General features: G+C 32.8%; 2 protein-coding genes across 3 annotated transcripts; both read left to right on the forward strand.

Annotated features, from left to right (window-relative positions):
• Positions 1-2,091: 2,091 nt before the first annotated feature.
• LOC115988735 lies at positions 2,092-4,796 on the forward strand. Its single transcript, XM_031112353.1, has 3 exons — positions 2,092-2,458; positions 4,024-4,245; positions 4,389-4,796. The coding sequence occupies exons 1-3, from the start codon at positions 2,264-2,266 to the stop codon at positions 4,605-4,607; spliced, it is 636 nt and encodes a 211-aa protein (XP_030968213.1). The 5' UTR covers positions 2,092-2,263; the 3' UTR covers positions 4,608-4,796.
• A 3,835-nt stretch (positions 4,797-8,631) lies between these two features.
• Positions 8,632-12,160, forward strand: LOC115992771 (rho GDP-dissociation inhibitor 1). Of its 2 annotated transcripts, none has more exons than XM_031116995.1 (5): positions 8,632-9,498; positions 9,620-9,686; positions 10,346-10,564; positions 10,687-10,811; positions 11,630-12,160. In XM_031116995.1, exons 1-5 carry the CDS (start codon positions 9,232-9,234, stop codon positions 11,705-11,707), a joined length of 756 nt encoding a protein of 251 aa, XP_030972855.1. In that variant the 5' UTR covers positions 8,632-9,231; the 3' UTR covers positions 11,708-12,160. The 2 variants fall into 2 exon arrangements, with proteins under 2 accessions (XP_030972855.1, XP_030972856.1); XM_031116996.1 differs by having other exon boundaries at positions 10,687-10,806.
• Positions 12,161-12,804: the final 644 nt, after the last annotated feature.

Genomic DNA, 12,804 nt, shown 5'->3' on the forward strand with positions numbered 1-12,804 from the left:
CCTTACCCTCCACACCCTACAAGTACTTATACTTGTAGAGTGATAATCGCACCAAGGATGTGCGGTGGTGATTTAAATCTTGTAAGTTAAAACACGCTAATTGTTCTCCTTTCCCAAAAAAACATACAACCCTTCAAGAAGAGAAGTATTATGTTCACAATATTTTTACCACAAATCATAAGTAGTAAGTTGTTATTGGTTTTAATTTAAATTTACGACTCAAATCACTTTCTTACCTGCACTTAATAGCCAATAACAACCTGTCATTTAAGATTTATTGTGAAAATATTGTATACATTGCATTTCTCCTTCGAGAATCAAAGATAAAATCATTCAATAACGCAATGAACAACTCAAGCCAACCCACCTAATCTCAAAACCCATCAAAGAGAGAGAGAGAGAGAGAGAGAGAGAGAGAGAGAGAGACTCAAGAACTTTTGTTTGAGGTCGGTGATGGTGAATCAGAGCCTTAATTTGGTGAAAGCGGACTCGTAGCACCCGTTCTTTGATTTCTGAAGTTGAAGCACTAAGAACTTTTGTTTGGGTATTATGAATTTGCTCTGTAAAATGTATGGTTGTTGTTTGCAAGAGGGGTTCATTGTGTTTTACGATGATGGGTTCTACTATTGGGTTCTCATTTGGGTTTGTTCATAGTGAGAGTTTCAATGTAGTGATTGGTGAATATAAATGGAGGTAAGAGAAAGGCAGGATAGGAAAACTTTGGGTTTATGCTGAGAAGTTAAGGAACTTTGTTGAATTTTATTCGATTTTCTGAGATTTAAATTTTATGGGTTTGATATGATGCAGTTCAAATTTGCTGTGTTTGAATTTGTTGAGGAAATTTGGTTTGTGGCTGATTCAAATTTTATGTGTGATTTTTCTGCGTTTGAATTTGTTGGGATTGTTGATTATGTTCATGAGTTCATCCTAGACCATTTGGAATGAAAAATAAAAAATAAAATTAATTATTTTACTTTATTATATTTTTTGGATTTATTTTAAATATATTTTACGTATTTAAATACTTGGAATAATTTCAAATTGATTTGGCATGTTTTTATTTGACTAAGTGTCACATATGATAGTCATATCACATATGTGTCACCCAATGAACACATGGCGGGCTAACGTGTCACTTAACAGATACGTTAGCAAAAAAATAGATGGATTGGCTGACAATCCCAATAACATATAATGCTAGGAAGTGAAATTTAAATTCTGAAATTTTAGAATATAAAATCTAAACACCTCTTTAAGAGTGTATTTTAATTTGCATTTTACCAAATTTTAAATGATGTGATAATATGTTATCTTCTTCCAAAAAAGGAAAAAAAAAAAAAAAAAAAAAAAAAAAAAAAAAAAAAAAAAACTAGATAGAATTAATCAACATGATTGTTAGGTTCTAATAAATAAATTTAAAACGTTGAATGTTAGGTCGATTAAAATTGAGAAATGTTATGTTCATAACATTTTCACAATAATTTTACAACAAATTCTATATGATTAGGTTGTTATTGGCGGTTATTGGTAAGTAAAAAAATAATTTGAGTAGTGGGCTTACATCTATATATCTATATATATAATAATAGGTGAAACTAAGAGAAACTCAAATTAGAATTCTAAATTAGAGTTCTAATTTTGCGCCATGTGTCCTAAATTAATTATTCTTAAAGAGTTTGATTTCTTAATTTTAAAATCAAATATGGGATCACATCATAAATATTCATCCAAATGAGTTATTAAATACAAAAACTAAAGAGTGTAGAATAAATGAATCATAAAAAAAAAGTGATTCACAATAATTTAAAAAAAAAATGGACAATTTACATTTTGTACATAATAATATTCTTACAAAATTTTTTAAAGGTTTAACAAAATATAAAAATGACTATCAATAGTATATGAATTATATTATATATCTTATTGTATATCTTTAAGTGTATATATATATGCATTGGGTTATAAGTTAGTTATAATTAGTAACAATTTCCCATATATATCATATATGACTTCTTATAAAAATATGGTAGATGTAGCCAATCTTTTTAAAATTTCCATCCAAGTATTCAACACCCGATTCTCACCCCCAAAAAAAAAAAAAAGTATTCAACACCCATTGGCCAAAAAAGAGGAGAACCACCATCCAAGTTAGTCTAATTGGTACCTCCAATAAGAGCTTGATAATTTCTAACAATCAAATGAATAAATAAATAAAAAGAATAAAACAAAGTGAGAATTTCTTCAACATTCGGGGGTACCAACCATGGCGCAGGTTCTGAACCTAAGCGCACCAAATCCAACTCTTTGGAAATCGCCCTCTACTCGCCTCGAGTCATCTCGTTCCCAATACACCTCTTCGACTCTTCATGACAATGTAAACCAGACTTGGAGCTCTCTGCAGCAGAAACTCACCTGTAATGGACGATTTTATTGCCTTTTCTCTGACAACCGGAAAGAGGTACTAAAATTTTTGCTACTGAGATATTTTCTGGAACTTATTTATTGTTTTAGCGGAAGTTTGATAATGCAAAAGCTTGAAACTTTTTGATTTTTTTAATTTTTAATTTTTAATTTTTTTTTTTTTTTTTTTTAAGTTCAATGGGGTTACTTTATACTGTTTAGTAAAGTTGTCGATAACACTTGGAAATGAGAAACTTAGGTGAACCCTGATGAGATTTTACTTTATTTTTTTCCCAGCAAAGAAGTCAAAATTAAACTTTGGATGAGATTTTTAGACTTTATCTATGTAAACCCAATTGGGTATTTTTCTTTAAAAGTTTTTATTTGTTAAGCAAAGAAATCAAATTCAAACTTTGGATGAGTTTTTTTGGATTTTATCTGTAATATCTATACTGGGTCTTGTGTTGAACATGAAATGCTCTATGACGTATGTTATTTATTCATTCCAGCAATAATTCTGCTCAAATTTAGAAGGGTTTGATTAGCAATGAGTGTCAACCAAACAATAGATAATGTTCTTAACATGATCTATACATAGTGGCATCAACAAAAATAAGGATATCCATACAAACTGATATTGGAAGGAAACAATTCAATTTGCTTACTTAGACTCTCCTTTAATCTCTTTCTGTAAGTCCAAGGAATCATGAGTTTTAACATAAAAAACTGCTGTCTGTGAAGTGGTCAGTGGTCACTAACCCTCACCAACTGTAGAGCAATCTCCATTTGTAATCTTTTGATATCTCAAGATTTATCTTGGACCCTCGAACTATAATTTTTGTAACTTCCATGGTAATTGCCTAACTAGCCCCATTTATCCCTCCAACAATTTTAATGTGGCAGTCCTTAGTGCATAGTACATGAGGGAAAGTTATGAACCAATCTAGTTTGAAGGTAGCAGCAAGATTGGCCAAGAAAGGATATCACTCAGTTTCTTTTCAAGTGATGCACATGATTAGTATGATCTGCCCTTGCTATGTCTAGAGTGTTATGATTTGGATTGCCTTAGCATCTAGAAGAAGGTGGGTTGTGCTGAGTATAAAGCAGATTACCCAATGTTTAATCAAGTTAGTTCTATACCCTGAAATTTTTTTTACACTTGGGTTATTCATGGCAACAAGAAGTGATGTTGACACTCAGGCAGTGAGGGTTGTGCAACAGTGTTTGACATAATATATGGTTTAGATAGGATTGAATGGCCAACATGTAGCCCACTCAAAGTAGCTGGAAGAAGGTTTCTTTGGATTTCCAAAGGACCGTTACATGATGAGGAAGTGGTATTAGCCAAAAATTAAGAGACCTTGATTGAGAGCCTTTTATATTGTCATTTTGTAGATTTCATTGGAGCTTGTTCCTGTTGAATTTTGTATGCATTAAACTCGCAGGTGGCTCCTCTTTCCCCAATCTGATTTGTTTTTGATATAGTGACCTTGCCTGTCCCATCTGGTGGTTGAACAACAACAAAAATCTTGAGAAATTAAGATTAAGCAGTTGTACATTGTAAAGTTTAATTGTTTATATTGCAGGTTTATTATATTAGCTTTACTGTGTCTATGGTTGCAGGAACGAGCTAGGAAAGCTTTAGAAGGTGCGCTTGGTGGAAAGAAAAGTGAATTTGAGAAATGGAACAAGGAAATTAAGCATAGAGAGGAGGTAGGTGGAGGAGGTGATGCTGGTGGAGGTGGTTGGTTTGGATGGGGTGGAAGGTTTGGTTGGTCCAATGGCGATCATTTCTGGCCAGAAGCACAACAAGCAATTCTCACTGTATTAGGTATTATGATCATGGTAAGCAGTATCCTTCTACCACTAAAATTTCTTTTAAAATGCTGTCAGTGTCAAAAATAACACGATGACTATGAGTCGTAGTATGTACTATCTCTCTGTCTCTGTCTCTCTCTCTCTCTCATGTTTTATGTTGGCATATGCAGTATCTCATAGTTGCAAAAGGTGAATTGATGCTTGCTGTCATCTTCAACCCATTGCTATATGCTTTACGAGGAACAAGAGATGGACTAGCTTTCATAACATTAAGAATCTTGGGAAAAACATCTCCAGATGGTCATGCTGGTTTTGATATCTCGAAGAAGGATAACTATGGCCGTACCTCTGCTAAGGAGAGTGTTTTGAGAAAATGGGGAAGCAACTGATAATTTTGTTTCAGGTTTGACATCAGTTTGACTTCCATGCATTGTTAGTGTGGCAATTGTTATGTACACCATGCCTTTTGTTTGTCGAACACAATTTCTTACCCCTTTTATATATATTTTTGTAAGCCCCTTATTCAAAGTTGGTTAATGAGGATCCCGCAATGTGTTTTTGCGATCGGCTTCATTCAATTCTGATATGAAGCTCCTTTTTTATTTTTTATTTCGCATAATATTTGAATTAGATTAGTCCTCATTCCTCAACTCCTGCGACTTTCCCAATAAAAGGAAAGATAATCAAGATTAGGGAGGATGTTTTGACACAGTGTTGAAACCAAATCAATTCGTAGTTCTTTTCATGACATTTAGATGCACAAATTGGTTGTGCAAAATGGGCATACCATGATATCCTCTTAAAATCAACAGCAGCTGCAAATTGCAATAAAGCCTTAGTCCCAAATTTTTTTGGATCGGTTATGGATCTTTAACAATATTAATCAAGGTCGGCCACATAAGAACCTCAGAAAAAACAAATAATATTATTTGTTTAAATCTTAGATTGCAATTAAACAATTGTTAATCAATTCAATCTCTTTGGAAAATATGATAGAGTCACTATTTATGATCCAGATGCCCACTCAAATTAAGTTATACAGTAAGCTTAAGTCAATTCACTGGATATCGACACTCAACAGTCCAGTTATTTCAAATTGTTTTTATTCTCTTTTATCCTATTTCATGTGATCTGTATGGTGCATGACAAACATGTGTTTTATTTTATTTTATTTTTTTAGAAACTGAACATACATGTTTAATTGGAATTAGAGCTAAAAAATAAATTTATGGAAAAAAAAGATGTCTCTATAACTCTATATCCTTCCGCAAATTGTCACTAGCAATGACACAGCAGCGTCAGTTTACTATAGCAGTTCTTACCCGATCGCACATTGCCAATTATTTATTGGAATTTGGATTCATCTGCTGTTTCTTGATATGAACACTTAACAACACCTAGGTTTTGATGGTAAATGCTATATAGTATATACTCCCAAAAAGCATAGTATTTACACTATTTTGGTATTTATTTATCTAATGATAAAATTATTTTAAGGGTTTATCATTTATGCATATCTATGTTAGCATTATTTTGATATTTATTTAAATCATGGACAATTTATTTTCTAAACCAAAGAATTTCCTCCAATCTGTGTAGGAAGAATTTCCTCTAATTAATCCTTTTTCTTGATAGTTCAAATTATTGCCCACCGTATATTTTATTTAGATAATTTAATGAGTTATCTAAATAAGCCACATATATAATTAAGTTGTCACGCAATAAGTTGATAGAAATTTTTGTTTAAAGAAAAACTTTATCTTCAAAACCATTGATAATGTGACCATGAATCCAATTTTAATTCGTGGTAATCTAATGGGAGCAAAACTAGGAAATATGGAGTCGGAATTTTCCTATTTTTGGTCATAACCAAGTTATTGAGGAAGAAAAAAAAAGGGGAATCTCTCTCTCTTGTTTTACCTAATTCACATCTAGCCTTTGATACAATCTCATTATCCATAAGATCATGCTGAGCCTAATGACTTAGTCTCCTGTATAGAGGGAATGCAACAACAATAAAGGCACCATAGCTTGATGATTGATCTCTTTTTAGAAAGGAAAACAGTAAGTCAGTTACAATGATATTCATTACAGCGATAATCAAGGAGCACCATTGCTTGCTTTACAGCCCGTTTGGTAGAGTTGTTAAACAACTCATTTTCAGTTTTTAAACAACATTACACACATTTTCACACACTTTTCACTTACACGTATTTTAAAAAACTACAAACAATATTACTCAAACTCCTCTACAATAAAGACACACTTTTTCACTCACACTTTTTCACCATTGTGTTGTTTAAAAATTTTATCTCCTTTTGTGTCATTATCCAATGTGTGAATTTCATGTGATTGCTTTCAAAGCAATCCTTACCAGATATAATGATTTTTTTTTAAAATGAGGGCAAGTCAAATACAATGAATAGTTAATATGAAAAATAGTAAACTAAAAATTCTCATGACTCTTTTAGAATCTTCCAGTGCTTCCCCGCCTAAGAAAATTGGAGAAAATAATGTACAGTGGTCAATAATCACAACTTAGCTGTGGCACCATTATTAGTTCCTGAAATAGAATTTGTAAACCAATATTGGAGCAAATTCATCGGTATCAAACTTGATCATATTCTTCTCAAAAAAAAAAAAAAAAACTTGATCTATGGATCCCACTCTCAGGATATATACACACGATTATGAATGGACATGTCCATCATTTCAATCAGTAACTAATTCTTCACTAAAATGTCAATGCAATGTCCTCATTTATTCAACAACTACTCCTAATTGATGTAAAATAATTGAGTGTATCGATTATGCTCTTCTTTCAAAAGAGTGGATCTTACCTATTAATCTCATATACAAGAACCACCCATATTTGATACAAGGGTATAATATACTGAGTGCATATAATTAATTTTCGATCCGAATTATGACCCAACCCAAAATAATGTTGTTACAGTTTTTAATGAGAGATTTTTTGAGGCTTAATCCATGAAGTGAAGACTTGGAGATTAGGGTTTTGATGTCGTTTTCAAGAGAGGAAAGCTGTACTACTGCACTCTGTATTTTTCCCTGAGAATAGTGAAATCCCTGCAACTCTGTGGACGTAGGCAAATTGCCGAACCACATAAATACTGTCTTGTGTGTGATTATTTTTCTTTTGCGTATATTTTTTTTCTTTATTTTTGCATCTCATAGGTCTGGGAATTTCATACATATTCCCTTCAGATAAGGACTCGATCATAATGGAATCCTCTCATTCAATGACACAAACACACCATCAAATTAAGATTTTTTTTAAAGAACCAAGAAAAGTAGGGGTGTGAATGTGTCGGGTTGGAGAGTTTTTTTAACCTAACCGAACCTTATCGGGTTGAGAAATTCTCAACCCATTCTAACCCCTCACATGTATGCCAATTAACTCAACCCAACTCACTTGAGTCAAATTTGGTTGGTAGGCTGTGCTTATATAGTTTATGCCTTGTAAGAAATTATGCTTTCATCAAATTTTTAAGCACTTTTTTTTTCAATAAATTATTACATTCACATAATATGCTCAAAATTATTTTTCAAGATCCTAAATTCATTAAAACTAATTCTCAAAATACCAAAATAAATGAAACTAAACAAATAAAATAAAACTAATAACATAAACTTATATATACAATAGGTTGGGTTAAGTCCAGATGAGTTGAAAAAACTATCGACTTAAACCTGACTTAATTTGTGGCTCAAAGTGAAATTCCAATCCAACCTATGAAAATCAACTCAATATATCAAGTTAGGTTGAATTGAGCTAATTTTGTTGGGTTGATTGATTGGATGCACACTTTAAGAAAAAGTATAATTGAAATATGACATTCTAATTTTTTTTTTCATAATTATTTAATGTTAATAAATATTGGTATATATAATACTATTATATTCCCACCTATGGAGATTTCAAACTTCGTATTTGAAAGTTATTACTCTATAAGCAGGATCACCAACCATAAATCATAATTAGAACTAACTTTCTCTTACAAGAAAAGAAAAACAGGAATTAGTTTACGACTTACAAGTTACAACAAGGTGAAAGCTTTTTTCAAAATAACAAGTTGCCTTTTCTTTTTTTTTCTTTTTTTTTATTAATAGAGTTTAGTTAATGTGCGCCTTAAACCATTAATTTTTGAAAATATTTTCTCGAAAATTGGAAAAGATGTCAATATTTTTTCAATTGCCGAGAAATTTTTTTTCAAAAATGAAAATTATTTTGTACCCTTAGGACACATATTAGCAAAATCTTTATTAATATATATAATGAAATTACAATCATAAGTTTTTTTTTTTTTTTTTTTTTTTTTTTTGAGAAAACAATCATAAGTTGATGATAATATATATATATAGACACACACATTCCGAATGAGTTATGAGAAAGGGTCAAAGGGGCATCCTTAGATTAGTCTACTACTCCCAATCCCAAATCCTAGGCTAGGCTGTCTCATCTCGTGTATGTCTGTGTTGGAGTTTAACTAATTGAAAAGCTCTCCTCGAAGCTTGGTCTTCGTGGATGTTTGTGCAAGAGTGACCCTCACGATCTTGCCACCTCTCTCTCTCTCTCTCTCTCTCATATTTTGCATTGAGAGGTTCGGAATTTCGGATCACCACATGACCATTTCCTTCTTTGTTTGAACTTTCCCAAACAACCCATCTCTCTATCTCTACCTTCTTCCCTTGGTGCCTTTTCTTGCTACAAGGGTTACCCTTTGTGGGGGTTTTCCTGATTTTGTTTTCTATTTGCCTTTGCGGGATTCTTTGACCCAAACTCATCCTTTCAAACTCTTCATATTATTATTTTTTTCTATTGGGGTTCCCTCATTTTTTTGTTGTTTGCACTTGAGGATTCTTCTTAGTGGGATTTTTGGCTTCTCTTTGTGTTGTTCTTTTAGCTTTGTAAGCACTTTTTTTTTTTTTTTTTTTTGAGGGGTGAGTTTATTATCTGTGCCATTTGGTGCCGTTTTGTTTAATGGGCTGTTGATGTCTTTGGCCTTTGGAGTGGTTTCAAGTTCGAAAAGCATGGGTCATGAGAAAAACAATGAGGGTGAGGAACACTGTGAACCTTCAAAAACAAAGACAACTGCAAAAGATGTAGAAAATGCTCATGAACATGAACATGAACCTCAAAAAGGAGGGATGCTCCGGCAAATGAGTGAAAGTTCTATTTATGGAACTGAGGATGAAGAAGATGAGAAGATAGAGTTGGGTCCTCAATACACACTCAAAGAACAATTCGAAAAGGATAAGGTTTGTTTCTGCATATGTTTATGTCCTTCACTGATAAAGACATAAAGTTCTTGTTTTTAGGCCTTTTTGATTATGACTTGTGTGTAAGTTCTCCTGTTTTATGGTTTTATATGAGTATTAGGATGATGAGAGTTTAATGAGATGGAAGGAACAGCTTCTTGGGAGTGTGGACTTCAATTCTGTTGGAGGTAATCATTTTGTCTTTTCCTAATTGTTTATCTTTGAACTTTGTTTCGATGCGGAGAAAATGGAGGTAAAAAAAATACAAATTTGGAATCTTTCATTGTTTTGAATTCCAAATTCTCCCTCTCTTTTTCTTTTTCATGGAATCAGAAGTCATAGCTTATGTTATGCTCTAAGATAGCTAAGATCAGCTACAAAGAAGAGTGGAAAATAATTTTTCCAATATTAAATTTATGGCCATCGGATTAAAAAAAAGGTACTGACTCTCAACACAATTTTGCTAGCTTTTTACTTTAAATCTGTGGTTTGATGGTCTAACTTCAAGTTTTAAAAATAACGGGCATTAACTGTTTCCTCTCTTTTTTCCCAAGAGCCTTGTAGCTGTTTGCATTGCTTTTTTCTTTTATGAAAGAGAATTAGGGTTCAAATCCGTCTTCCTCTTGTTGTAACTATCAAATTATTAAAAGTAAATGAAAACAGAAACTGTTTCCTCTCTTCCTCAATGTTCATGAATTAGAGAATACTAATGGATGCATAATTGTTTTGGTTTCCATTAGGCAATTTATTTGTTTACTAAAGGGAAAAATTCTAATTTATTTGTGTTTCTAACATTTGGTTTCCAATAGGCAATTTTATAATTCTTTTCTCTGTATACTTAATGTAGAAACTCTAGATCCAGAAGTTAAGATCTTGAGCCTTGCAATTAAATCCCCTGGTAGAGCTGATATCTTTCTTCCAATTCCTGAGAATGGAAAGCCCAAGGGCTTGTGGTTTACCTTGAAAGAAGGAAGCCGTTACAGCTTGAACTTCACTTTCCAGGTCTGCAACAACATTGTTTCAGGTCTCAAATACACCAATACAGTGTGGAAAACTGGTGTGAAGGGTAATTTCTCTCTCTTTCTCAGAGTCTCTCATGCACACAAACACATTGGCTTTTATGATAGAAAATTATGTCTTTATAACCCTTATATTCAATATTTTCTGTCATTTGAATCCTTGTTCCAGTGGACAGCGTAAAAGAGATGATTGGAACCTTCAGTCCTCAGGCAGAGCCTTACTCACATGAGATGCCTGAAGAAACAACACCATCTGGCATTTTTGCTAGAGGAACATATTCAGCTAGAAGTAAGGTTGGTTCAATCAATCTTCTATGTTACTTTGACTATGGTTTAATTATTCCACAAAATTTGAGAGAAATTCTTCATGAGAAAAGGATATAAACTTTATAGTTTTGGCGTGTATGAAACCATTATGCATTTGTTTACACCAATTAGTGTGTAAGAAAATAATGAACGCCTAGATTGCATTTGCCTGATTTGATTATCACATGCCCCCCCCTGACAAAATTCATTTTATGAAGTTATATTCCTTTTTTCTAATATTTATAAATAACAATCTTTATTAATGAACAACAACATCAGCATCTCAAACTACAATGCTCAAATAAATCTAACAAAGAATAATATGAGAAAAATTGTAATGCTCTAGTCCAACCTAGCAGAGAATGAAAGAAAAATGATTTAAGCTCAATAATAAACCGTTCACATCTCTCAATACTTCTAGCATTTTTCTCTCGTCATATACACTGTATTAGGCAATGTGGCACTATCTTCCAAATTGCGACATTACAATGCCTGCCAAAACTGCCCTGTCAAGAAGCTATATTCTTTTCTGGGCAGTAGTAGTTTTGTTACTCATTTTAGACCATCAAGCTAGGCTGAGTATATGCCTCTCTTATACATGCATCAATTAGCTTAGGAACGAAAAATCCAATCAATTTGTTGCCGGGCCTCCTGTGCATCATCAATCATACATGTGAAATTCAAATTTGTGGGTCACCACTGCTCAGAAAGTATACATTGTTGATTATTTTTCTTGTCCTAAAAGACTGTCATTTTGAATTTGTCTCACTGATCTCCTTGCATATTATTATTTTTCCCTGTTTCAGTTTATTGATGACGACAACAAGTGCTACTTGGAGATCAATTACACATTTGATATCCGGAAAGATTGGCAGCCGGTTTGAACTGAGAGTTTCCCTTCAGTGTTATTATTTTGTTACCTGTTCATTGTTTTTCAAAGCTGAAATCTGCTACAATGTTAACACGTCTCATTTCCAGTGTGGTATTTGATTTTCAATCCTGTCTGAGACCAGCACCTAAACAATGAGGGGAGGTTTTTTAGGGAAAAAGAAAAAGAAATTGATATTAATTTGGTAGGTACTTGTTGATAAAGTTGAGCTTTTGAGGACAACCTCTCTTGTCTGTCTCTTTCTCACCCTCTTTTAATTGTTGTGCATGCACGTCAGCATGTTACTTCTTGGTGATTCATAATTTGGGTTGTGGTAACCTTTATTTCTTTTCTTTGTGGTTGTTAACCATTCCTGTAGGAGGCTTTAAGAAGTAATACATTAAAGGACTTATTCCATGGTTGTATCCTTTGTTCTTTATTCTCTGTGAATTGCAACTACTAAAGTTTTCCAAAGCATATTACTTTAACTTTCTTCTATGTCCTGTTCTTTTCACTTTGAGTGACCACCTTGTTCTGTTCTTTGCATGTTTTCTTTTTCTCTCCTATTTTCCTTATGCTATTTTTCCCCCTGCATTATTTCACATTTTAAAATGGATGTGTGAAACATAATCTTTTTAGTCTTGTGGGTATCTAAGGTATAACTAATGTTTGAAAGAAGACAGTTTAACAAAGGATAAGAAAGGCACTAATTTATTGTATGAGAGAAATATTTTGATACAAAAGAGCGCTGGCTTTAACTACTGATGGGTGAGTGGAATTGTGACGTAATTGAATTGGCCAAACTTTTTGTGTTCAAATTTCAAAAGATATAGCGAGTCTAATTGAGAGTGCATCACAGCTGGTAATATTTAATGGAAAGAGTAAATAGAGATAGAAATGCTCCAAAATGTTGGCAATTTGAAATTTAAGGTATTGTACAATAACAACAAAACTTGATCCGAAATGTTGACAATTTGAAATTTAAGGTATTGTACAATAACAACAAAACTTGATCCAATCTGTTTTTTGGATTCTATCCTGTGAGTTCTTGACTTGAGCTTAATGTGAATGTTCATCCACGGTCCTTTCCCTTCAAAATTTTCCTCCCCAGTT

This window comes from Quercus lobata, chromosome 5 (assembly GCF_001633185.2).
Source record: "Quercus lobata isolate SW786 chromosome 5, ValleyOak3.0 Primary Assembly, whole genome shotgun sequence".
Classification (NCBI taxonomy): domain Eukaryota; kingdom Viridiplantae; phylum Streptophyta; class Magnoliopsida; order Fagales; family Fagaceae; genus Quercus; species Quercus lobata.